The sequence below is a fragment of the Botrytis fragariae genome (genome assembly GCF_013461495.1).
Source record: "Botrytis fragariae strain BVB16 chromosome Unknown tig00000001, whole genome shotgun sequence".
Classification (NCBI taxonomy): Eukaryota; Fungi; Ascomycota; class Leotiomycetes; order Helotiales; family Sclerotiniaceae; genus Botrytis; species Botrytis fragariae.
The window spans coordinates 550,443-575,394 of NW_023500987.1; the positions used below are offsets into that span (position 1 = coordinate 550,443).

The following is a 24,952-nucleotide window of genomic DNA, read 5'->3' on the forward strand; positions in this document are numbered from 1 at the left end:
TACAGATCCCTATACTCACAAAATATTCCATTCCGCCAATGTCATTGCAAGTATGGCACGTAGCCTGCCGTCATAAGCTATACTTATACTATATTCTGTATTGTTCGTTCCCTTGACTCATTGCTACCATTGTATTTACAACCTCTATTTTTAGAGACATTGTCTTCAGTGTCCTCACCCTCAATCTTATAACTTTGCGTAACCAAAATACCTACTTCCTTCCCGGTACATTTTGGTTCGGGGTGCTCTGGAATATGCTGTAATATCCCTCTTTGACTACTCTTATCCCCATCGCTAGCATTTATGCTTTCGTTATAATTATCTGCAGTGTCGTTCCCAGCTCCCGTAACGATTGTCGTTGCAAGACCGTCTTCAATATTCCGTAACCTGATGGCGCGAGCTTTCATGTAGCCTTTTTTATGAGATGTTGCAATGGTTGGAGGACTGGGTCTATTGTCTGAGGGGCCATAAGAACCGTTTCCTAAAGCAAAACGGAGTAATGGTCTGAGAGCACTGAGACATGCTGCTATTATTCCTAAACCGATTTCAATGGTAGACCACCAGACGATGGGAGCCACGCCATAGAGATAGTCAACTGCTTTTGCATAGTTGGGAAAGTATTTGACACGAATTATCGTGGCTATGCTAGCGAACATACCCATTCCTAAGAGAACACTGATGGCGACTTTGATTCTGGGAGAGAGTTTCAAGTTCCATACTATGAATGCGGGGATAAGGGCAGTAGACCAGTCGGTGATGATGTTCATGGCCGAGAAACAATAGCTTAGGATGAGGATAGCATTGATACTGCTGCATTTCCCATCGGGAATGGTTTTGTCCCAGGTAAATGCCATGGGTCGACATGTTACAATAACAACGATGTCGGAAATGATGACTGTCGCTACGGACCCTGCCATGATTGCGTAGAGGATTTTTCTGTAGGTCAGGCTGGGTGTTATGCGCATTAGGGAGATGCAGATGCTAGCTTTGACTGGCAATGTACCTGTCAAGGTGAAAATTTGGAAGATAGTAAAGTACTGTTCTCTTTAATTAGTAACCTTAATTTCAATACCACTATCCGCATGTATTACTAACCTTGACTGCAGGCTCCATTTCTGCGGCAGTAATAGTAAGATTATGAACACCCAGGCCGTGGATTGCGGACATCGTCGACATGGTGACATTCACCACGAACATGATCTATATCAAATTAGCAAACTCGCCAAACTATGAGAAAGTGGTACTCTATATACCCATCCCAGCACTATCATCCAATCGTCCAAGCCGAACGCTTCACGCGTTACCCGAACAAAGCATCGCAATGCTAATGTTATCGTCGATAGTCCAAGAAACACAAAATTGACAATGGCAATTGTAAGAGCCCTCTGTTCCAGAACCATGATGGCCTAATATGTGCTCAGCACACCACCGGCACTCTTTTGATGACGTTGATCTCAGAAACGACGCTACGAAAAGAACAATTGAATAGCACAACTGCCGGAGTCATGAAGATACTGAATTCCGAGTGAAATGTAATAAGCTGCACCAGAGAGGTTGTAGGTCTTAGGAGTGAGGACGTTCTTTAAAGTCGAGCCTTCCAGAGCAAAACCCTGAGGGTCAGGCTGAGGTTCCATATTTGCGGTTCTTGTTGTAAACCTCAAAAGTTTAAAAAGCAAAATTATACCGCGAACGGATACACAGCATTCATCTGTGCACGCCTTACCACCTAACACAACGAACTGCTCAAGTATTGTCGAGAGCTATAGACGACCACCATGTCTAAGAGGAAGAGATCATCAAACGGCGAAAATCTTATTTTCATGTGGGGGTCATATAACTACCAACAATTTTTCATGCAGGGTAAGAAACCTTGATGTCGGTTTGCCAGGGGTCAAATATTGATGTCCTCTTTCGTCCTCGTCAGACCACACACCATGGGGTCGATGAGCCGAGCAAGCCCTATTTAGGAATGCTTCATATTCGGAACACCTGCCCCGAGTAAGGTATATAGGGTACGGGGCAACACAAACGTTTCGTGTAGTAATACCCATGGATGTTACAAGTTGTTCCATTGTCACCTTGCTTTCGTTCAATTCAGAACTCGTTCACTTTTATCAACGTCTATCCCTTTCCTCATGCAGTCAGAAACCGTTTCAAAGGATTCGGGAGTGGAGAGTGTGGAGTATTGTTCCTTGAGAATACATCTTCATATTCTTTTCTAATGAATGTGGTTCGGTCGACAGGGAGAGAATTGTACTACGTTTCGTTGTACCACTCCACTTATTTATCCACTATCCACTTTTGAGATGATCTCCGTTGAATTCCCGGAAGCTTGTTCTCCAAATGAATGTCTAGTCGATAATGTGATTGGACAGCTAAAGAATATTGACAGGGTAGGTGGAAGCGAAGCATACTTTTGATTTATGGCGGTAGCAGAACATAGGTGGGTTGCATATTTGATATATCATATCATCTTGGGTGATATTTTGCCGGTTATCTACCGTATGGACCATACTGTCGGGCTCTGGGATGCCTAAGTAAGAGCAAAGTCTTATTCTTGAATTATGCAAGGAGCCAAGACGTCTGTAGGATGCCACAATTTACTTTCTTATCTGTCTAAATGGTGAGTATGCAGAGCGGCCCATTATTGTCCAAGCATCAGGGCTCTTGTCTATATGAACAACATGAATTTGTCTCCACGTGGTGACCTGGTCCAACAAATAATCTGAGAGTTACAATGTTCCCAAGTACTCACAGCCAGAACGCATGCAGCTTCGAAGCTATCTAATGCACATGCCACGCGATAGTAAACCACACTAGGAATGGTTTTATTTCCTAGCTCCGGAGCTGTGTAATCTTTTTGACGGGGCAAGTATATAGAAGTACTTCAATCTTTCTTTGCATTCGCTATGCAACAGTAAATCACACCAGGAACTATCTTGCTTTCCTAAATCCCGAGCTGTATACTTTCCGGCAGGACAAGTATATAGAAGTACTTTATTATTATTATTCTGCACTCGCTACGCGATAGTAAACTACACTAGGATATATCTTCCTTTTTCAACTCCGGAGCCGTGTACTTCCTGACGGGACAAGTATATAGAAGTGCTTTGATCTTTCTTTGCATTTGCAGAAAAAGAAAGTTCCACCAACTTCCTTTTTCATTGACGATCACTATATACGACGATACAGATTACCTTAACAGACAGCTGTGAAGATGGCCGACAAAACCCCATTCAGAGTGGTTATTATTGGAGGCAGTGTGGCTGGTCTCGTGTTGGGCAACATGCTTCAGCTGAACGGAATCGATTTTGTCATTCTGGAGGCCTACCCGGCCATAGCGCCCCAAGTTGGGGCTAGCATAGGATTGCTTCCTAATGGCAACCGAATCCTCGACCAATTGGGATTATTTGACAAGATTCTGGGACTAGCGCCTCCGGTTGAGCGGTTCAATTTTCGCAATAGCAAGGGCGAGAGAATCGCGGGTCATTCGGGAATGAGACATTCTTTCGAACAGAGGTAAATACCTGCATACATATCTAGATGCATACGGGTGCTGTTTGGAAAACTAGAGTATGTTCTGACATAGTATAGACATGGATATCCTATTTTATTTCTCGATCGACAGGCGGTGCTAAAGGTGCTGTATGATAATATTAGGGATAAGTCCAAGGTTCTAACCGAGAAGCGTCTGACGAAGATCGAAATGAATGAGAAGGGCGTCAAAGCAATCATGGCGGACGGATCGAAATTCACAGGTGATATACTAGTTGGTGGTGATGGGATTCATAGCAAAACTAGATTGGAAATGTGGAGGCTGGCTGAAGAGAAAATTCCGGGCTACATCCCTGCTGAGGAAGACAGTGGTAGGTCTTTATTTCTTCATTGGTTTTTGCAATACGGTGGTTTTTCATTGCCCTGGGTTCGAAACATATCTGGAAGCGGGGTTTCCAATGGTCTAGACTGCGGTCAGGCAATGAAAGCTTCTTTGTGTCCTGAGTCCTACCAGAATATTTAGATGATTTGCAATGTTGAATGCACTTCATTTGTGGAGTTGCTTTCGTATGATGGAAGCTCAGATCTAGTTTGCTAGTCCAGACTATTTCGCACCCTATCAGAAAGTCAAGTTTCAAACATTAATCATACCCAGCTCTCACACTAAACACACAACACTTTCTTCTCTCCAAATACTTTAAAACCCCTCAACTAACTCCACCCCAGCTCTCCCTTGCGACTACAGCTGCATCTTCGGCATCTCCAACCCGATCCCCGGCCTCGAGCCTGGAAACCTACACTCCGTATTTCGCGAGAAAAGCTCCTACCTCATCAACGGCGGCCCCGAAGGCCGCGTCTACTGGTTCTACTTCTTCAAACACCCCACCACCCTCTACGGCCGCGATATCCCCCGCTATACCAAAGCCGACGAAGCCGCCGTCCTCAAAGCCCACGAAAACGACCCCATCACCCCCGAAATCACCTTCAAAGTCCTGCAAGACCGCAAAATCTCCTCCGCCCTCACCGCGCTCCCCGAATACGTCTACAAAAAGTGGCATTTCGAGCGCATCATCACGATTGGTGATTCCGCGCATAAATTTAATCCCATCGGTGGCCACGGCGGGAACTCTGCCTTCGAATCTTCCGCCGCGTTTGTCAATTCGCTCGTGAAATTACTGAAAATCTCCCCGAAACCCACAACTTCCCAATTCACAAAAATGTTCGCGGATCTCCAAGCGCTGCGTGAAACGCGCGCGACGATTCTGAAAGATGCATCGCATGAGCAACAGTCCACCGAGGCTATGGAAGATCGTCTCCACAAATTCATCGCCCTGACTCTCTTGCCCATCACGGATACCGAAGACGTGATGTTTAATTTCTCGGGAAACCAGCCGTACGCGGAGAAATTAGATATGGTTGAGCTTCCGCCCCGTCCAAAACTCATCCCGTACAAAGATGAATTGATAAAAGCCCCGGAATTGCGCGGGGTGACCGGGTGGCTGCAAATGGCGGTTTATATGGCGCTGGCGGCGTGCGCGTATTACGGGATGTGGACGCATTCGAAGAACGCGGGGTTAGCGGAGGAGTTTGCCGGGATTCTAAGGAGTCCGAGACGCGCGGCGGAGAAAGATGCGAGATTGGGGGTTTTGAGCACGTATTTTTATGGAATGTTGGTTCAGCCGCTGGCTATTTGGTTGGTGGAGGGTTGTCGCAAGCGTAATGACATGAACCTCGTGGCTGTGTAAGGAATTCTCTTTCCCTCCCTCCCTCTCTCCTTTTCCACATTTTTTTTAAAAAAAAAGATGAAAAAGAAAAAAACTAACATCACCCAGCCCAACCATCTGGCTCGCCCTATCCCAATACCTCGGCTTCGGCATCATCGCCCCCATCTTCTGCACCGCCTACACCCTCTTCTCCAACGCCGAACCCTACTGGTGGCCGCTCTCCCGTCTCGTCCCAGCTCACTACATGAAAGCCATTCTCCCCTGCCTCCTCCTCTGCTACGTTCTTCCCACGCTCCTCCTCTTCCTCCCCTCGCAATCTCCCACCCTCACTCTTACCCTCTACAAATTCTTCCCCCTCCTCCCCCCCCTCACCACCCTCCTCACCTTCCTCAGCAGCATCATCCTCAAAAAACTCACTCCCCCACCAACCGCAACCCCCACCGCATCCCACACCCCCACCGACATCCTCCCCTCCGCACCCTCTACCTCACAACCTTCATCCTCGGTCTCCTCCTCCACATCTCAACCCTCATCTATATCCTCCTCTCTCCCAACCCTATCTTCTCTCTCACCTCCATCTTCCTCTCCAATTCCACTCCCTCGACTCCTCTACACACCTACTACCTCATCAATTTCTGGTCCTTCCACCTCGCAACCTACATCATGTGCTGCAACGCAGTATGGGACATCAAACGCGTAGGACGAACCACCATCGATATCGGCAAAGCAGCTGTTCTATTGCTTCTTGCGAATGTGGTTGTTGGGCCCGGAGCAGCATTGGTGGGTTGTTGGTATTGGAGAGAAGTGCAGATGGCTCGTACTAGCGTTTCGGCTAAGAAATAAGTTGGTTTATTGGTACTGTATGACAAAATCGGCTGCTTAGGCGATCGATTTGAAGTACCTAGAGAAAGCAGGAGAAATGAACAGAGTAGTGTACTTAGAACACGCAGCACATACATTCCGATAACGAGATTTGAAATAGATAACAAATGATTAAGATTAATGTATCTTTCCATTGATTAATATAAGTAGTAGAGTTAATTGCTGCCCCCTTCATCTATCTCTCCATTTATACATATTTCATGTTCCATCATCCATCTATGCATTCATCCATTATCTATCAAATCTTCCAACATTTCAGACACTTAACCCCTATCTCATGTGTCATATGAGTAGAAGGAGCCAAGTGAGCTACCCTCATTTCACCTCGTAAGCGATAGCCATGTGGCCAAATCTTTCTTCCCAAACGCCAAAGGGGTATATAGTACAACGCAAAAAAATGCAGCACATCCAAAAAAAGATCATCCCCATCCCTCACGATCTAAAATGCAAGCCGTAAACGTGAAGTTTTAACGATGAAATTGAAACCCGGCTCAAATCAGGAATTAAGCAGCAGCCATTTCAATCTTCTTTCCCTTAACACTCTTCCATTCAATGGCCAAACTGCCAATAATGGTAAGTGCAGCCATAACTGCAGCCACCAAGAATGATTGCGTCAACGCATTATTATAAGAAATTGTGACACCAGCCAAGTATTCTGGTGCGATATCTTTTTGTATACTAGTAGCACCTGTGCTTAAAACGACTGCTGGATCGAGGTCTGGTACATAATGTGCCAAGTTCTGGGCAAGTTTATTTGTGAAAACATTTTGACCAATAGAGACGAATAGAGCTCCTCCGAGTGTTTGAACGAAAATGATGACTGAAGTACCGGTTGGCACTTGAGAAATGTCGAGGACGGTTTGGCAGGCTATAAGGGGCTGTTGCATACCGAAACCAATACCGATACCAGCGAGGCATTGGTAACCGATCCAGGCAGCGTGATTAGTATCCGGCTTGAAGGTGGTTAAGAGACCGATTCCGATCGCTGCGATGACTGAGGAAACGATCATGAGTGGTGCGTAATAACCGAGTGTGGTGACAAGAGCACCGGAAATGATACTAGAGGATTTTGTTAGTATGAAGTTCCGTGAAAATGAAGAAGATTGTACGGACCTGACGATGACCAAGGTCAACACCATTGGTATGTTAGAGATACCAGATTTGACAGCCGAATCACCCTTGACAGCTTGGAACCAAATAGGAAGATAGTAGATCAAAAGGAGGAAATATGATCCGAGACAGAAGGAGAACCATGCGGCAGACCACATGCTTCGCTTCTTCATAATGCTAGGTGGTACGGTGGCGCTATCTCCTTTCCAGAATTGGATGGCGATGAATATTCCGATCAATACTCCGAAAAGTACGAAAAGTGCGATGATACGCCCATTTCCCCAAGGATATTTGGTTCCACCCCATTGAAGTGCGAGCAATAGACAGATGATAGCTGGAATGAAGAATGCGGTACCGAGAAGATCGAATTCCTTTATGCGTTCACTCCATGGGAGAACTGCAACAGCTTCTCTATCGGGAGCTTTGAAGAAGATCAAAATGACAAGAACAGTAACTAAGAAATTGAATAATTAGCGATTATTTTTCTCACAAAATTCGGGAGAGACTTACCAGCTCCAATTGGCAGATTGATTAAGAAGCACCAACGCCAAGTTGCTTTATCAGTCTGTTCAAGTCAGTGTTTTTGTCCTCGTCAAGTGAAATGTTAAGTCAGACTTACGAATACACCTCCAAGAAGAGGTCCAGCAACAGAGGCAATACCATACATAGCTCCAATTAAACCAGTGTACATGGGTCTCTTAACCAATGGAACTGAGTATGCGACAATGATCAAAGCACCAGAGAAGATTCCAGCACTACCCAAGCCAGCGATTGCTCTACCAATGATCAACGCAATTGAATTTGGTGCAACACCACAGATCAAACTGCCGAGCTCGAAGATACCAATCGCAACAAGGTAAACCCATTTTATCGAGAAGTATGAGTAGAATTTTCCAAAAAGTAATTGAAAAGAAGCAGTGGTGAGTAAGTCTGTTAAAGGTGTGATGTTAGTGGACAAGTTCTATTTCCAACTGTTTCTTCCCCATAGAGGTGCAAAACCAAACAGATAGTAGAGATCCTTACATGCAGATCCGTACCATCCAACATCGTTCAACGAGTGAAACTGATCAGTAATCTTAGGAATAGCCGTTGCAATAATAGAGTTATCCTATTCGCCAATTAGAACACACATGCACAAACAATACGATGATCCTAGGGAAACTCGACAAAACTTACCAAAGCCATCAAGAAAACGGATAAACATAATGCCAAACTGATCAGCTGCAATTTAACTCCAGTTGGATATTCCACACCCTCTGCACTTGTGTGAACTCTATTCAACTCCTCTTGCTGTATCTCTGCTGCACTTTTTGTCTTCTTCAACTCTATAGGATTATCGTTGTCGCCTTCATGAACCGAAGGTATCGTTTCCGAAGGTTTCTCTGACAACTCAGCATCTTTCTTCATAGCTTCGCGTGCTAGAATCGCTTGTTCGACGTCGGATTTCTCGTGCATGGTGCTTGAAGAACTGATCGAAGCACTGGTAGTGGGTGGTACCTTTTCGTCTGTCATCATTTGATATCCCGTTGTGTAACTTTTCTCTTGCCGAATGAGACTTTTCCGAAGTACGAGAGAAACAAGCAAAAGACACCTCGAGTAGGTAGGTACCTAGGTAGTTCAAGTAGTTGAAGGAATTTTTAAATGACTGCTCCAAGTGGTGTATATTGTATTTAAACCCTTGCCAACGGACGAATTCGGCGGGATTCCTCGTCCGTGTTTAGACCGGAGGAAAGAATAAAATGAACGGAGGATCGAAAACAAACGGATATAGAAGATGTTTAAAATCCGATTGGAGAGACTTGTTGAAAAAATGCCTTTGTGATTGATATAAAAATATCCAAAAAGAAAATATGTCCGGTAGACTAGGGCAACCCAAGAAATTGGAATTCTTTGACAGATACAGAGGGTCCAGGTCCAATTATATAAAATTCAATTAAAGAATCCTGGGGTAAAATTGGTTTTTTCAATTAAGGTTATTTTTTTGGGTGGTCTTGGGTAACTAGATGCTTGAGGAATTATGAATCGATTGGATTAATAAGAAATAAGATACAGGTAGAAGGTAGAAGGTAAGAAAGCAAGAAAGACGATGAAGAATAAATATAACATATATATATATACATACATACACCTCTCTATCAACCGATGAGCTCAATTTCGAGGATATACCGAAACCAGAGTCATAGTCGAAGAAGAAGAAAAAGTCTCCGAAAACTTTCCTCTCGTTCCCCTTCTACCTGTCACTTTGATTAACTCGAAAGAGCCAAAATCACATATTTCAATTTCTTACTCACAAGGGGAGGGAAGGAAAAGGGCAAATTGAGGCGCCAAAATCCCCATTTTCATCCACTCTTCATCCTAACTAACCTTTCCTTCCATCTAGATTCTTCTCGACTCCTAACCGAACCAGCTCGCTTTGGAATTGTCGTATCCATCCCACCCAATCACAACCCACGTAATCCGATGCGATGATCCAAAAAATCGCCGCGAAACATGGACACGGATGTATTCAGCTGTCCGATGTTCATCCTGTATTCTCCACCCGGGTGTTCATTCATTCTTGGTGCGAAAATTACTCGCTTTGATCCCTTGCGGCCTGACTCATATTCACCCACATCGTTCATTCAATGAAGTAAGATGTCGGGTGTTGGAAAAGCCCGAGTAAGCAGGCGTCATGATTTTGGTCTTGGGATTGTGATGGTCTTGCATCAGAATAAGGCAGTCAGTCAGCGTCATATCTGGTGACGAGTGTTGAATATCGCATCGCATCGCATCTTGACCTACGATGTGTTTTGAAGACCGATGAAATACATGACTAACGGCGAACCCGTTTCGTGAGCTAGCTGAAATGAATACTGGGCCCTAATATATCTTGATGACACATGCCTTAGTAAATAAAATGCTCCTCGGTTACGATTTACCACGATCGACTCATATCGACTGTGTTACATGCAAATCGCAACGGTGTCGTGTCGTCTCACAGGACACCATGTTTATTTCACGTACAATTTATTATTCTACGCCACGCCATCACAAGAATCCAAGAGTCAAATGACAATATGGACAATTTCCATATCCACACTCAAAGACATCATCAAAGTATATCCAGTAGGTAGCAGTAGCCCAAACAGATCCCCTATTCTCCTATCCTCCTTTGAAAGTATCGTACTCCATCCATATCTACCTACATTATACGCGAATCTCAACTTCAACCCCAGCTTCGAATTACAACCATACCTATAAACAAATCAACCAATCAATCAATAAACCAACTAATCAACCAATCAAACAAACCCCAAAACTCTCTAAAAGCATCTACACACTATCGACCTATAGTTAGCTAACCCGACATCTGACCCGAGCCAAATCTACAAAGTATAAATCTCACTAGCAAATAATAAAATAATCCACTGCCCACTTGTAACCGAGGGTTTGAGTTTATGTATATCTTTTAGATACGATACTAGGTAGATAACTACAGAGCCATCGACCTGAGATCTAGAATACACATCCTATTCTACCTCATCTTCATCTTTATGTCCATCTTCATTCCATCCCTAACCATCCCATACAATCAAGCAGAAACTACAGCTCAAAATAAATCACACAACTAAATTCAAATCCATAGCATAATTCTCATCCCATCACCACAACCATTACAACCATCACAACCATCGCAACCATCCCATACTACCCACCTGATATCTATCTACCCAACTACACACAACGACTTCCCTCCCTCCCTCATAAACCATACCCACAAAACAAATAAACCCCACCATCTCCCTCCCTCCCTCCCTAACTACCCATCACCACTGCTCCCTCCTTAAAACTTACCATCCTGACCACCCTCTACACATATCCCAATTCTATCTCCATCCAACCCCTATTCAATTCGTAAAACATAAGCTCCCATCACCCATCACCCATCCATTCACCGCCAAACCCTCATTTGATCCATCACTCCCACTCCCACTCCCACTCCCACTCCCACTCCATTCCACTACGCGAGATATCTGAGAATCCCATCCCCATCCCCATCCATCCTCATCCATACCTACCTACCTACGCAGACCCTCCCGCCCTCAAGATAAAAAACGAGTACAAATCCCTCAATCATTCTCCACACCTAGGCAGGCAGGCAAACATACAACCACGCAATCTGAATCATCACTCAACCGCACTCACTCTACTCCAAACTCATCAACAAACACGTCATAAACACTGTAAAAGAAGATTCTTTTCATTATCGAGTTAGGTAACTTTTGAATGCCCAATCTATCAACCTCCCATGACCTCGAGTATTAAGTATGCATACGATGATCGGACCAGAAAAAGCCAAGAGTCCAAAGATATCGAGACCTTTCTTTCCCCCTTCCACCAAACCATCAGATCAGATCACCACATCACTTGCGTCACAAAATACATCGTTGCGTTTCTTCTTTTTACTTCCATCTTAAATTTTTACTTTTAAGTGTGAAAATATTACACACGTCTACCTATCCACCCGCTTAAGAAGTGCTTGGGTCAAGAGTGACACCAGCAGCAATAGTGGCCCAACCAATCAATCTCCAATGTTTTTCAATACGACGACTTAGCGCAACCTTCTCTCCAATGTTTGTGCAAGCTGGGTTAGTCAAGAGCAATTTAGCTGCATCTTGCTTAACAGCCATGACCTTAGCACCAGTAGCAGTAGATCCAATGTTGACCATGAGAACCTCGTTCTTGGTGAGCTTGGTAACCTTAGCTTGTTTACCATCAGCAGTCTTGACACCCAAGAGACGACGCAACAGATAATAGTTGACTTCGATCTCAATGTAGATATCAGGAAGACGGCCCTTGAGACCGAGAACGAAACCAACGAGACGATCGGCACGGCAAAGAGTTGGATCAATTCGAGTACCAACACCAATAAGTCCTCCTGGAACAGCGTATTTCAACTCATTGTTCTCCGAGTTGAGAGTGATGATTCTGCTGAAAATTGGTTGACACTTAACACCTCCCTTCTCGTCGCGAGAAACGATACCGGGTCTAATCTCGATTTCATCACCCAACTTGATGACACCGTGCAAGATACTTCCACCAGCAACACCACCCTTTAATTCGTCAATTTCAGCACCTGGCTTGTTGACATCGAAGGATCGAATAACAATCATTTGTGGATCCATGGTGAAATCTCTTGGTGGAACAGGGATGTTGGAAACAAGAGCTTCGTTGACGGCATCGATGTTGAACTTCAATTGGGCGGAGATAGGAATGATTGGTGCTCCACCTGCAACAGTTCCTCTAATGAACTTCAATATCGATTGGTAATGTTGGTTTGCGCCTTCTTCTCTCATCAAGTCGACCTTGTTTTGTAGAATAATGACTTTGTCGAGCTTCATAATTTCGATAGCTGCCAAATGTTCGGATGTTTGTGGTTGGGGGCAAGTTTCGTTTCCAGCAATAAGTAAGAGAGCGGCGTCCATGACGGCTGCACCAGACAACATAGTACTCATGAGAATATCGTGACCAGGGCAATCGACGAAACTGTTACATGTTAGGTATTGCTGCTGCGTAAAAGTGCAAGCAATGATAACTTACGATACGTGTCTCAAAAGTCTGTAGGTACCGCTGCATCCCTCTCTTTCACAGGGTGGGTCAACCTCCTTCTCACTCTTATAACTTCTAAAGCATCCAGGTCTTGGGCACTCCTTGTTATCGCATTGGTAGATCTTCGCATTGGCATAACCAAGCTTGATCGTAATGTTTCTCTCCAACTCGTTCTTGAAACGAACAGTTTGTACTCCAGAGATAGCCTTCACCACAGTCGACTTTCCGTGCGCCACATGTCCAATAGTACCAATGTTGATAGTTGCTTGTCTTGCGATAATCTCTGGGGTGAGGGGGGTCAGGGACTTGACATCTAAGTCTTTTGGTTCTGTTTGAGGTGGTAAGGTAGGTCGAACAATAGCTGGCGCAGGTTCTTTATGTGATGATTTCTTTAATGCGGATTTGATGGGCTTCTCGTCAATATCCTCTACATTGTCGTCAATCTCTTGCGCATCGAGATTAGGGGATCCTGGGTTAGAATCGGATTCAGATTCCAAATCATTTCCAAACTTGTCACCGTTCGAAGCCATGTTGGGTGGTCGTTCTCTGGTGGGTTTTTGCTGTTCTGTTTGCTAGAATATTTGCGTAGCGGGGTAATCGAGTGAAATTCCTTTATGTGGAGCTATCTGTGGTGGCTGAAATAATTTCAGATAACTCGAGATTCTCCCTAAGATACGATCTTAAATTCGAGAGATGATTCAAATGTCGTGGATAATATTCCTCGTTGACTGTGAATGGGCAAGATTTCGAATCTAGATAATATTCTTTGAAGTGGGTGACTCAACCGAGAAAACTAGCAATCTCGGTCACCGTACTCCCGCTATTTCGGTGACTAACGGATACTGCCGGCCATGATGTATCAATCATAAATTAATATCTATGAGAACACAACTCATCTTGAACGGAAATTGGAAAGAATTGCACCAGATTCGAAGCTAGTTTTACTTTCTAAGTTCTATAAGAGAAGTAAAACACAATGGCAAAGACAATTGCAAATTCCGTACAAACACTACCGCGGTTCTTACTCCCCAAATTGAGCTGGCAGACACGATCCTCATTACCCCCGCATACTATTCGAGCATTCAGCGCGGCAGCAAACAATAATGGAAATTCACAAAGACCTACTTCTGGTCAGCAGATATCCAGTCGAGTACGATCCGTAGACAGTGGACACAAAGCTCGAACCAGCATATTACAAGAACCATCATGTCGAAGAGCATTCCACGCAACCCCTCGTCAATCTCGAGACCACCATTTCGATACCCTGAAGTTTGTTCAGCGGTTACGGGATGAGGGGTTCACAGAACCCCAAGCTGTGGCTATGATGAAAGTACTCAGCGATGTTATTGAAGAAAGGTAATTATCTTTATTCCTATACAGATTCTCTCCTCAAGCTCCCACTGTAGTCAACTAACATCCATCCCAGCATCCAAAACCTAACCCGCACAATGGTCCTCCGCGAAGATGCCGCTCGCGCAACCTACACTCAAAAAGTTGATTTCGCCGCCCTCCGCAGCGAACTCCTCTCTGCAGATTCCACCGAATCATCCACAACTCGCGCTTCTCACGAGCGACTCACCAATGATCTCGCTAAACTGAATGCTCGTCTGCGCGATGAGGTTTCCCGAACCCAAGCTTCTGTTCGATTAGATTTGAATTTGGAAAAGGGCAGGATAAGAGAGGAGGCCAATGTTCAAGATCTTAAAATCAAGGAAACGGAAACAAAGATTGAGCAGGAGGTAGCTGGGCTGAGGGAGAAGTTGGAGGGTGTTAAGTTTCAGACGCTGCAGTGGTTGATGGGAGTTTGCACCGGTACAGCGGCGTTGATTTTGGGTGCTTGGAGATTGTTGATGTAGGAAGCGTTTTCTTTGGTGGGAGAAGAGCAGTATTGATACCAGAATGCTTTGTGTTATGAATAGAACTGGATTATAGATCAATCATTGAATTTGATTGCAAATCTCAAACACGTCAAGTTGATGTGAATCAAAGAATTTTAGTGACTCTACCTTATATAGGACGATATTTCATACCTTCACTTTGGAAACCATCAATGTTTTCATGAGTACGCGGGATTGTTTAGTTCACAGCCAATATATTTAATAAGATTACCTTCATTTTATTCATCTCCCAGTATCATCTATAGCTATTCTATAATCTTTCTGCTCCGTCTCGCCTTCAAATTTTCCACTATAAAAATAACTTCTGCTCATCCACTTCCCGTTCATTTGTAGAAGCGCATTGGGAGATGCACTCTTCGAACTTTCATCTCATATCCTGACGTATGTCTTCCCCGTAATGGTTTTCGAATAGAATTAAGTCATGACGATCAAAAAGGGGATTCTCATTGAACAAACGAAAATACTGCTGAGCGAGACCAGATCATGATTGAGCATACCCAGGCCCGAAAGCCGAAGGCACATTCAGTCCAACAAGTCCACACATCCTAGGACGGTAGCAAATTCACAACACTGGCTTAAGGATAAACGGTGAAAACACTGTACCGTCCTTCGTATGCAATCCATGCGTCCCACTCTCACCACGTACCAAGCACTCTTTACTACAATTTCTGAGCTGGCACAAGCATCTGAGATATGAGACGAAATAAGAAAGCCAGAATGCATATGAGGTGATCTCAATATGGAAAAGATCAACCGGCTCAAATAGTGAATTGGCTATCATCTAGCGGATCGGTAAACCAAGTGGTAGAATTCTTGGGAGTTTTGCTGCGCGTATATTTTTGTCGACTTTCCCTAGTGCTCGTAGTTTCGAAGACCTTTAATAATAGAGCCGATTTAAATTCATCGTTCAGCTTGAATGCAAGATGCGCTGGCTTGTTGCGATAGATTTCGATGTTGCCTGGCACGAGTTCAGAGCCGTTGTCGAAGTCCTCATCGACGGACGTGTTATCAATTTTGTGTTCGAGAAACGGCCGTACTGATGCACTGACGAATAGTTTTGAAATGGGGTGACCAGCTCCAAGTGTCGAAAAGACCTTTTCTACGTGGTCACCTTTCAAAATAGCTGGAGGAGACGGACCCTTTCGTTCTTGTTTCAAAATACTTTCAAGAGCTGGAAGCATGGTAGTCGCTGGCCCAGCAACTTCGAGTTCGTTTGCGAGGACTATGAAGTTTACAATCGAAGTAATCTTTCGTGTTTGGCTTACTCGAGAACCAAACGAGACGTTGCGACAGACCATATATTGTATGAGCGCATCAAAGAGATCTGGCTCGACATCTGAGAGATGTATTTTCTTTGGAGCATCTTCGCCTCCTGTGAGATTAAACATATTCTTTAAGTATTTTGAGTTGTCGCAAATAAGCTTCGTCGGAACTGAACGACATTTCCAGCCAGAGAGATAGACAATTGTAAGGTTGGTCGAGTTTTGACAAAGACCAGAAAAGGTGGTTCTATAAAGCATGATTAGAATGTCCGTTCGACGTTCGAACGATGGGAAGTGGGCACATACTTAATCCACTGGCTTGCGGGCTCCAAACTCGTATCTCCATCACTGACCTGGATACGAGCCTTCTTGGTGACACGCTCAACCTAAGTATTATCAGAAGCTGTACACTAATATCATCATTTAAGCTCAACTTACCGACGTGCTTCCCAATCCTCTCTTTAGCGAAACATCCTTCCGGCTACACGAACCTCGAACATCGGGGTTTTCAAGTCCATCATCTGAAGTCAACGTCTCCCTCTCCAACTTTATAGCCTCTTCGACATTATAATCGCACAACGCTAAGGACTCGATGCATTTACCAACCGAAAGGCGAGGAAGGTATTCTTGCATTTCCTTCACCTTTTGAAGCTGATCTTCTGTATGAGAATCAGATGAATCAAAATCCGGAGAACTGTCACGAGAAGCGGTCATTCTTGTTGAATCACGGACCTCATGTTCTGGGCCATCACGTCTCGAGGTTTGACGGCCATCACACCTGGCTTCATGCCTTCTAATATTAGACATCGAGACTTCCCTTTTGCACTTGACACAGATATGCTTCGACTTCAGACGACATGATTCCTCATGACTAGTTCGCGCCAACCAGTTCTTTTGTTCCGTGCCACAGAACTTGCAATTTCGTTTCTGTTCCTCGTGTCTCTTTGCCTGAGGACTCTCCTTGAAGGGTGGAATATTGCTCATCTCAATATCGGAGTTAAAATCTTCCGGGTCTGATCTATCCACGCCTTTACCTTTATCAATAGGTGGCTTTCGCAGTTTGCTGTAGTCAGGGCTGGCACGCCAAGTCGCAATATCTTTTTCTGACTTTAAGTCTTTGTCATCATCGCTAGTATCGATGAATATGTTGTTTGATGTATGGTGCAATAGCTCAGGTGAGGATAGACTGGGTTTGGCTGAATTGTCGCCACTAGTGTCGCTGGAAAAAGAGCTTTCTGAATCTGACGACGAATCGACAATTAAACTTTCATCTGGTCTGCTCATGGGACTGGTTGCCGGACTGACACGCCTAGTAGATACAGGAGCTACGTGTGTCGCAGGGACCTTAGAAGCATCAACAACACCCTCAAATAACAGACGAATAGCACAATCAAAAGATCCATCACAAACTTGCAAGGCATAAAAAGCCCACCAGATAGTCACCTCCGGCGCCATATTGATAATTTTTTCAACTTTGTCGCGCATTTTGACATCCCCAATTTCCTCTAAACTTGTGACATAAGTGATCGATAGATATTGACCCTTATTTTGGCGTGTATCGCGGAGGAACTTTCGGGCTACGTCCGATGCCCCATCGCTCCTAATTAGTACATAAGTAAGATAAAGAAGAGGGTATGATGGATAGGATGGAAGTATTGCTGCAACTTTATCGCGGATCTCCAAGTCGATAAAATCGCTGACCTGCATATCCAGTAACCCTCCTTCTCTTTTTGGTGGCCGAAGGACGAGAGTGTTTGAGAAAGGAGATTTAGAGGCCTGAGATAAACTGTTTCGACGACTGGGACCAATACTATCAATCATGATGAGGTAGATTGTGAAATCCCAGCAACGAGTTCAGTATTACTGAGTAACGAATCGCCGAAGATAGAAGAGAATAAATCGGAATAGCGATGTCGGTTCCTCGGAATGGCATATCACTCTTATCGACGAGAGATATGGCCTTTCTTATGCTAGATGAAAACTTCTGCGCGAGCAAGAGAGAGCGATAGAAAGTCGACACTTGGTATTGAGATGTCGAGAAAGACTTGCTATCAAAGTCAAAAGTCAAATATTCGAAAAGAAAGTAGATGCCGAAGAAAAGATGATCAAAGGTTGAATCTGCAGCGCAAAGTAGATAGCCGTGAAGCTGGAGGCAAAAAATGGTGGTGAATACTATGTATGAAATCACCTCTCCAGAGATAATAGGTATTGATAGAGAGCCCGCGCGAAGAAGTTGGATGATATCGGAAGAAGTTAATCACATTCGAAGAAATCAATGTCGGAAATAAGAATCAGAGCCAGTAAATCAGAAGGCTGTAAAATGAACCGAGGGGCCAAAGGTAAAAAGATGATAGTGATGCTTCTGTATCAACTTCCTTTTTCAAGCCTTTGCAATAAGTCAGCGCCAGCAAGCAAGGTGATGATAGTAGAAGGTTGTGTTGTTGACAAGATCGTTGTTGAAGATAAGTTTTCGAAAAGCCAAAGTTGCACGTTGTAAGTTGTAAGTTGTGAGTTGAAGATTGAAGATTGAAGATTGAAGATTGAAGATTGAAGATTGAAGATTGAAGATTGAAGATTGAAGATTGAAGATTGAAGATTGAAGATTGAAGATTGAAAGAGGATGAACGACAGCAAGGAGTAAGCAATCAACTCCCTACCTAGTGAATTGACTGAAATTAAGAGCGGGGTAAAGCAGAATCCAGTTCCCAACCCAGAAAGAGCCAAACACGTCAAGTTCAGCAGGAGCAACAAGAAGACTATCCAGGGAATGTTCAAAACTACTTGATGGAATAGGCACCCCAAAGGTGAACAACTCCCGTGGACTTACTCCAGAGTTCAAAGGTGAGAGAGGCGAAGTATCCATTAACAGCATCCGCGAATGTGAAGTGAGAAGTGCATGTAAATGTAAATGTCTCACGAGACGTCGCAAATTGGGAACAATGACAATGAAGAGCAAGCGAGTGATCAATACTCGCAATTATAATCATATATTTCAATCCTTAGAACCCCTTTAGCAATACCTCAATCACTTTTGAATGTCCAAATCTATTTAGAACTTTCTCAAACACACGATCCATCACATCACTCATACCAGTGTCATTGAGTCACTCACTCAAGGTGTCTGCACTACACAGCGATACTCAAAAGAATAACAATCAAGGAATTGTGAACGGATGACTGATAAATTGGATAGATGAGAAGAAGCTTCTTCCAGAGGAATCATCATCTTCAATTTTATAATATTAATACCTAAAATCTCTAGCAAGCCTTGATAGTAAGTACTTGACACAAGCCCCTCAATCCTCTCTTGGAATACCAAATTCAATTCTGCCAACCAACGCCTCATATCGTAGAATTCGATCAAGTTTGTACCTAACCGACCCATTCATCCATAATGGTAGACCCTACCTAGGTCTTCTTCATTCCTCATACCTCATGCATCGTACATTAAAATTCGTAATTGTGCACTGATCCATTCATCGTCTCATATCCACATCTTCCTCATCAGCCGGTTCGACCCTGACCAAAATTTCCTCTAACAATCCCTCGAGGAAAACATCCACATCCTTCCCCATCCCCACTGGTTCCTGTTTATCCCAATGGTCGATTTCCTTGCACACATGTGCAAGCTTATAAACTAGTTTTCGTAATTTCTCATGAGCAGCTTGTGCCCTTTGTTGCTTTGGAGTGGCTCCAGTCGTGCGGAAAGCATGTTGTAAGCGATACTGACGTCGTTTGAGTGCTTCTTCAAGCGCAGGGAAGATCACATCGTTCAAGGCATCAAGATCTCCGGTTGGGCTAGCAGGAGCAGGTGAAGGCATAGATGATGGAGCTCTAGAAGATTGAGATGAAATACTTTCTTGAGAAGGAGTATTGCGTAATTTTTTGGATGGTAATGCAGGTAATGGCTGCTGACCTGTTTGGCGTAGATTGATATTTTGAAGGCCTGTAGGGTTAGGAGGTAATGGAAGTGGCTGTTGCTGTTGCTGTTTCCGAGGCTCTGCAGTAGGTATTTGGTTTGGAAGTCTTTGCTGCAGTGGTTGAGGCTGACCGCTGCCACGGAATGGAGGGATTTCAGGCAATTTGATGGGGGCAAGTTTTGGTAATGATTGTTGCGTATTTGGCCGTGGTAATGCTGAAGGCGGTGTATTTTGATTCGTATACTGTATTGGTATTTGGGCGGTAGAAGGGGGTATTCGCAATGGCGGTGGAGATGGCTCACCGAGCTTTAGAAATCCCATATCTTTTTGGAGTTGTTCTTGCAAAGTACGATCATAATCAGGAGAATCAGAAACTTGTCTATTTATGTAGCTCGCAGCCGTTCTAGGTGTCTCCAATCCTGGAGGTCTGAATTTTTCTGGTGATGGTGGAAGAGGAACCTTGGTAGGAGACATTGAAGTCTGAATACTTGGAACAGGCCGTCTCTGTGGAGAAGGTTGCCTGGGTTGTGCATCTACTGGACAATTTGTGGCTTTGACAGTTTCAATACTCGACACATATCCTGGTTCTTTTAATTTCGAGGGCGATTGCTGTCTCGGACGCTCTGCATAATTATTCTCCTCTGATAACCTCGATGCTCTTGCATTCGTATCAGATTCTCCCATAGTATTCAGCCCAACCCTTCCATTTACTCTTCCGCCAACTGGTCGGACCGTACCAAAATCCCACAAGTCTTCATCGACCGGTTTAGGTCGGGGAGCTTCTTCTCGTTCATTATCCGAGTCATCATCGTCACCCTTGTGATGCACTGCCCAACGTTCGTATCTCTCTATCAATTCCGTCAAATATGAGGTTTTCTTTGCTTTTCGAACAAAGGCGTGTTTCAGCAATTCTCTAGCCGATGGTCGTTCTCTCGGATCTCGTTGAAGGCACAATTCGACGAAATCTTTGAAAGCCCTGGTGAAATTTCCTTCTAATTTTGGGGGCGCATTCTTAGGGATGAGGAACAAAACTTTCATTGGATGGATATCAGAGTATGGAGGTTCGCCATTGGCGAGTTCGAGTGCTGTAATTCCCAGAGACCATATATCCGCCTTGTGGTCATAACCAGATTGTTTTATGACTTCCGGGGCCATCCAGAATGGGGTTCCAACAAAGGTATTCTTCTTGGTCATGGTAGCAGATAATTGGCCCGAAACACCGAAATCCGCGAGCTTAACTTGTCCATTGGCGCCCAGTAGAACATTTGCAGCTGTCCTCAGATGTTAGCTCCTGGAATCTAAACTCAAGTTCCCACCGAAAATCATGCAAACCTTTAATATCTCTATGAAGCTTCTTATCCCCATGAAGATAATCCAAGCCTAGCAAAAGTTCCCGTATGATAATCGAAATATATTCCTCCTGTATCAGACCCGGCTTCATCAAGTCACCACAACTACCACCCGAGCAGAATTCCATAACGATCCAAAGATCCGAACCTCTAAGATATGATCCATAGTATTGCGTAACAAACGGGGAATGTAATTCGGAAAGAATAGAGATCTCTTGAATAATATCTTCGACTTCATCTTCGGCATTTTCAACGTCGATAACTTTTATGGCTACAGCCTGCCCGGTGCGCTTGTCAACTCTGCTAAAGATTAGTACATGGCCTAGGTGAGAAATTGGATTGTCAATTGGCAGAAGGAAGAACCATACCCTTTGTAAACTTTACCAAAACTACCACCGCCTATAAAAATGAGCCTTTATACAGAGTGATGAAAGTATACGCAAACATACCGATGCAATTCTGCTTTGTATACAAAGTCTCAGGATCTACAACACCACTCATCTCATGCGCCATTACTCAAAATCAAAACCGATTTGATTTGCAAAAAGAAGTGAGATAACGCCACTGCTGGTGTCAGGTCGTGTTGTCGGTTTGTTGTCCGCGTCTTACTGGGAGCACCCCGCTGATATTTCGTCGCTCTCCAAACCCCAGGAAGGGCTGTAGTAGTGAATTGATTTGCCCTATCGTCCAAGGTATCAGGCACAATCAGTTATACTTTGTTATAACTTATCGTCTCGTATACGAACAGCCGGGAGAAGGTTTGTTGGTTCCGTCTCTTCCTTTTTTCTGCAGAGGGACAAGGGGATCGCGATCTGGGCCTGTGAACGCGGTGTACGGTATGGTATGGTGGGGTCAACGGCTACCGAGGGTGTGTATCACTATATCAAATAGAGAAGAAAGAGATTGAATGTCGAAGCCGGTCGTGGTATTTAGAATCGTAAATATGGTAAACGTAAACCTTTCTTTTCGCAAAGGAGTAAGAAAAATGATTGTGTAGAAATGGAAGAGAAGTAGCAACTCGAGCTAGCTATCTAGAGGAATGCAACTTATGGGAAGCGGCATGCACGAATAGAGGTAGACGCGGGATAGATAGACAGAAGATATGGATGGATAGGTATTGTTTCATCAATCTGGGGAAGGTACCTAGGCATGCATTGGCTGTCGAGGAACGAATGGGCCTAGTTAGTAAATTTGTTTTTTATTTGTTTAATAATAATTATGACTCTTCTCTTATGCACTCCCAGATTTGAGATTAAAGAACCAGGAACAAATCGAAATCCTAGAAAACCAAACACATTGTTGCTTATTATTTTCATGAAATGACTGGTCTTTGTTGTCATTTCATGCATCTTGTCTACCAGCCAACCACCTCATTCAACCAATTGGTTGAAACCGAGGAGCTTAACTTGCCCACTTCGCCAAACGTCAATAATTTCAGGGGTTAAAAAGCGTAGCGTATGGCCCCCGGCGGTTACTACTGTATGTCATAAACGTCACTCAAGCAACACCAAAGAATCATATCAATCTAATAATTCAAGCATCTGGAACTTCATTAGTAGTGTCACTACTATCGTACCAATACTATCATGTCAATTAAAATAAATTTTATATCGTGATACTCTCATTTCTCATTCCCATAAATCTATAGCCCAGGAACCCGATAATCCTTGCATTGCTGGAAAGTCCCGTCTATGTACAACGATGAGGTGCCGAAGTAAGAAAAGGGAAAAGCCCTCCCTATGTGATTTTCTTTATGAGAAATGATGGATCAGCAACCTCAGGGGAGTGAGCGTATTTTTCCATGTACGGTGTGAACAGCTCATTATTATCTCGCCCTGCGATGCGAGCAATCTCTCTGGTATCAATAATCTCCAAAATCTCAAAACATTTACTCCTCGATGAATTCCACCATCACAGTCCCATTATTGAGTCCCGCAGCCTTGACCGTTTCGTCCAAAGAATCTATCAAATCTTTGCCTGCACTTCTCAGCTCAAACGGAACACCTGCTTTCCCCTCCAGTGGATCCGACTTTAGCCATTCGTAAATGCGACGTACTGTATCATCGAGCCTAAACCTATGAACAATACGACCGTTGGCGTGTCTGAACTGAATGCGCGTGCTTTGTGAAAGGGGGCCTTCGGGCTCAGTGTGCGGCCTGTCAGAAGGAATCTGAGAGAAAGGAGAGACTTCTGCACCAGAATTGGAATTATTTTGGGAAGGTTCGGCTATCTCTGAGCTCTCTTCTGAAGTCTCTTTACCCTTTCCTTTGCTGACATCTCCGAAACTCTTTGTGAGGTCATCTGGATCATCAGCTTTGGGTCCCGTTGTTCCGTTATTCGCGAGACTATTTTGCATCGCTAGATTAAGCATCTCCTCTTCAGTGAGCTTATTGACGTCTACCGCAGTTGACTTCTCTTGCTTTCGTCTTGCGACAGGATTTTTCTTGGACAGATCGAGACTATATCGATCAAGGAACTCAACCAGTTGCATGAGAAATTCTGCAGGCTTTGGTACTGGAGGTCCTGACCAAACCTTTACTTGCTCTCCAGTTCTTGGGTCGACGATCGCAATATGAGGATATGCAGCCTCGCTATCTTTCTGAGGAAAGTAATACTGGATATATTGGCTGCCCCGTGGATCGTCCTTGGAATACTGCATGAATATGAAATTCTCCTTCACAACATCTCTAACTCCAGGGTCTTTCCAAATGTCGCGATTCAATGACTGGCAGTCGAAGATAGAGTTATCTTGAATGTTGACTAATATCCACTTTCCATTTTCTTTTCCCTCGTCGCGAGCGGAGTCCCAAGGCAATTTGTACATGAGGTCGAATGGTGGCCTGAAAAGCTCTGCAAGACGGGCGCTCTTACTAGTTCCTTCTGCTCCTGTGACCGCTCGTGCTGTATCTTCGTTTTCCTGGTCCCAAATCGATGGAGCTGCTCGTCCACCTGGATTGCCTGCTCGAGCTGTTTCAATATTAGTACAGAAAAATATTAATAAGAAAAAAGATTAAATCATTGTCCTTACCTGAGCCTCCACCGCCAGCCGCCCTAGTTTGTCTTTGAGCCCGGAGTCTCATTTGCTCCAAAACTTCGCTTTGCAGGGCATCATCTCCATCCCAACCCCCTGGCCCACCGACAAGCGTCTCCGTAGTTCTCGCAATAGGCGCTCTCACGCCTTCTGCATCGAATCCGCCACTTGCATCCCCACCGCTGTAAAGCTCTTCTTGCATTCTCCGCGCCATAGCTGCATCGTCCTCAACTTCCGCGGCGCGTGCAATAGCGGCAGCTGTTGCAGTGTCAGAGTCGCCATCGCTATTATCATCATCAACTTCCATGTCGTCATCGGAATCCAAATCGACTACTCCAGATGCATTTTGCTGGGCGCGGTTCGTAGATCTTGGTGGCCTGGTAGAAGTAGGTATTTGTGGCGGGGCTTGTTGAGAAGCAGCATTTTGGCTTGCAAGTTCGGGCGCTTCGAAGAATAATCCTATTGCTTGTTCATGATTGTTGTCGGTCATTCCAAGGTACACTCTTGCCACAGCCTCTGATTGCCCTGTAATGGACGTAAAAGCTTCGACGGGGTCATCCATGATGAATGATCGGTCGAAGAATGGTTGACTAGATTCGTGTTTGTGTGTGCGATGAAGAAGGGTATGATGATTTGAAATGACAGAAAGATGTTGGATTTGGAATAATTAGAAACCTTCGCGGTTGAAAGTA

General features: G+C 44.3%; 9 protein-coding genes across 9 annotated transcripts; 3 read left to right on the plus strand and 6 right to left on the minus strand.

Annotated features, from left to right (window-relative positions):
• Positions 1-83: 83 nt before the first annotated feature.
• Positions 84-1,400, minus strand: Bfra_000170 (putative cation-transporting atpase 4 protein; the record flags this gene model as incomplete). The annotated part of the gene is made up of 3 exons (XM_037330616.1): positions 84-1,037; positions 1,096-1,200; positions 1,254-1,400. The coding sequence occupies 3 exons, from the start codon at positions 1,398-1,400 to the stop codon at positions 84-86; spliced, it is 1,206 nt and encodes a 401-aa protein (XP_037196949.1).
• Positions 1,401-3,217: 1,817 nt separating this feature from the next.
• On the plus strand, positions 3,218-6,062 carry Bfra_000171 (putative fad binding domain-containing protein; the record flags this gene model as incomplete). Its single annotated transcript, XM_037330617.1, has 5 exons — positions 3,218-3,519; positions 3,595-3,866; positions 4,222-5,236; positions 5,328-5,499; positions 5,616-6,062. 5 exons carry the CDS (start codon positions 3,218-3,220, stop codon positions 6,060-6,062), a joined length of 2,208 nt encoding a protein of 735 aa, XP_037196950.1.
• A 542-nt stretch (positions 6,063-6,604) lies between these two features.
• Positions 6,605-8,726, minus strand: Bfra_000172 (putative mfs transporter protein; the record flags this gene model as incomplete). The annotated part of the gene is made up of 6 exons (XM_037330618.1): positions 6,605-7,160; positions 7,215-7,665; positions 7,722-7,776; positions 7,831-8,141; positions 8,235-8,319; positions 8,388-8,726. The coding sequence occupies 6 exons, from the start codon at positions 8,724-8,726 to the stop codon at positions 6,605-6,607; spliced, it is 1,797 nt and encodes a 598-aa protein (XP_037196951.1).
• A 2,993-nt stretch (positions 8,727-11,719) lies between these two features.
• On the minus strand, positions 11,720-13,330 carry Bfra_000173 (putative eukaryotic translation initiation factor 2 subunit gamma protein; the record flags this gene model as incomplete). Its single annotated transcript, XM_037330619.1, has 2 exons — positions 11,720-12,737; positions 12,792-13,330. 2 exons carry the CDS (start codon positions 13,328-13,330, stop codon positions 11,720-11,722), a joined length of 1,557 nt encoding a protein of 518 aa, XP_037196952.1.
• Positions 13,331-13,776: 446 nt separating this feature from the next.
• Bfra_000174 (putative duf1640 domain-containing protein) lies at positions 13,777-14,656 on the plus strand (the record flags this gene model as incomplete). Its single annotated transcript, XM_037330620.1, has 2 exons — positions 13,777-14,156; positions 14,227-14,656. 2 exons carry the CDS (start codon positions 13,777-13,779, stop codon positions 14,654-14,656), a joined length of 810 nt encoding a protein of 269 aa, XP_037196953.1.
• An 800-nt stretch (positions 14,657-15,456) lies between these two features.
• Bfra_000175 (uncharacterized protein) lies at positions 15,457-17,781 on the minus strand (the record flags this gene model as incomplete). Its single annotated transcript, XM_037330621.1, has 3 exons — positions 15,457-16,207; positions 16,267-16,346; positions 16,399-17,781. The coding sequence occupies 3 exons, from the start codon at positions 17,779-17,781 to the stop codon at positions 15,457-15,459; spliced, it is 2,214 nt and encodes a 737-aa protein (XP_037196954.1).
• A 535-nt stretch (positions 17,782-18,316) lies between these two features.
• On the plus strand, positions 18,317-18,745 carry Bfra_000176 (uncharacterized protein; the record flags this gene model as incomplete). The annotated part of the gene is made up of 2 exons (XM_037330622.1): positions 18,317-18,453; positions 18,622-18,745. The coding sequence occupies 2 exons, from the start codon at positions 18,317-18,319 to the stop codon at positions 18,743-18,745; spliced, it is 261 nt and encodes an 86-aa protein (XP_037196955.1).
• A 691-nt stretch (positions 18,746-19,436) lies between these two features.
• Positions 19,437-21,742, minus strand: Bfra_000177 (putative ste ste20 ysk protein kinase protein; the record flags this gene model as incomplete). The annotated part of the gene is made up of 4 exons (XM_037330623.1): positions 19,437-21,151; positions 21,213-21,529; positions 21,598-21,628; positions 21,679-21,742. 4 exons carry the CDS (start codon positions 21,740-21,742, stop codon positions 19,437-19,439), a joined length of 2,127 nt encoding a protein of 708 aa, XP_037196956.1.
• Positions 21,743-23,117: 1,375 nt separating this feature from the next.
• On the minus strand, positions 23,118-24,822 carry Bfra_000178 (putative ubx domain protein; the record flags this gene model as incomplete). Its single annotated transcript, XM_037330624.1, has 2 exons — positions 23,118-24,196; positions 24,258-24,822. 2 exons carry the CDS (start codon positions 24,820-24,822, stop codon positions 23,118-23,120), a joined length of 1,644 nt encoding a protein of 547 aa, XP_037196957.1.
• Between the last annotated feature and the right edge of the window lie 130 nt (positions 24,823-24,952).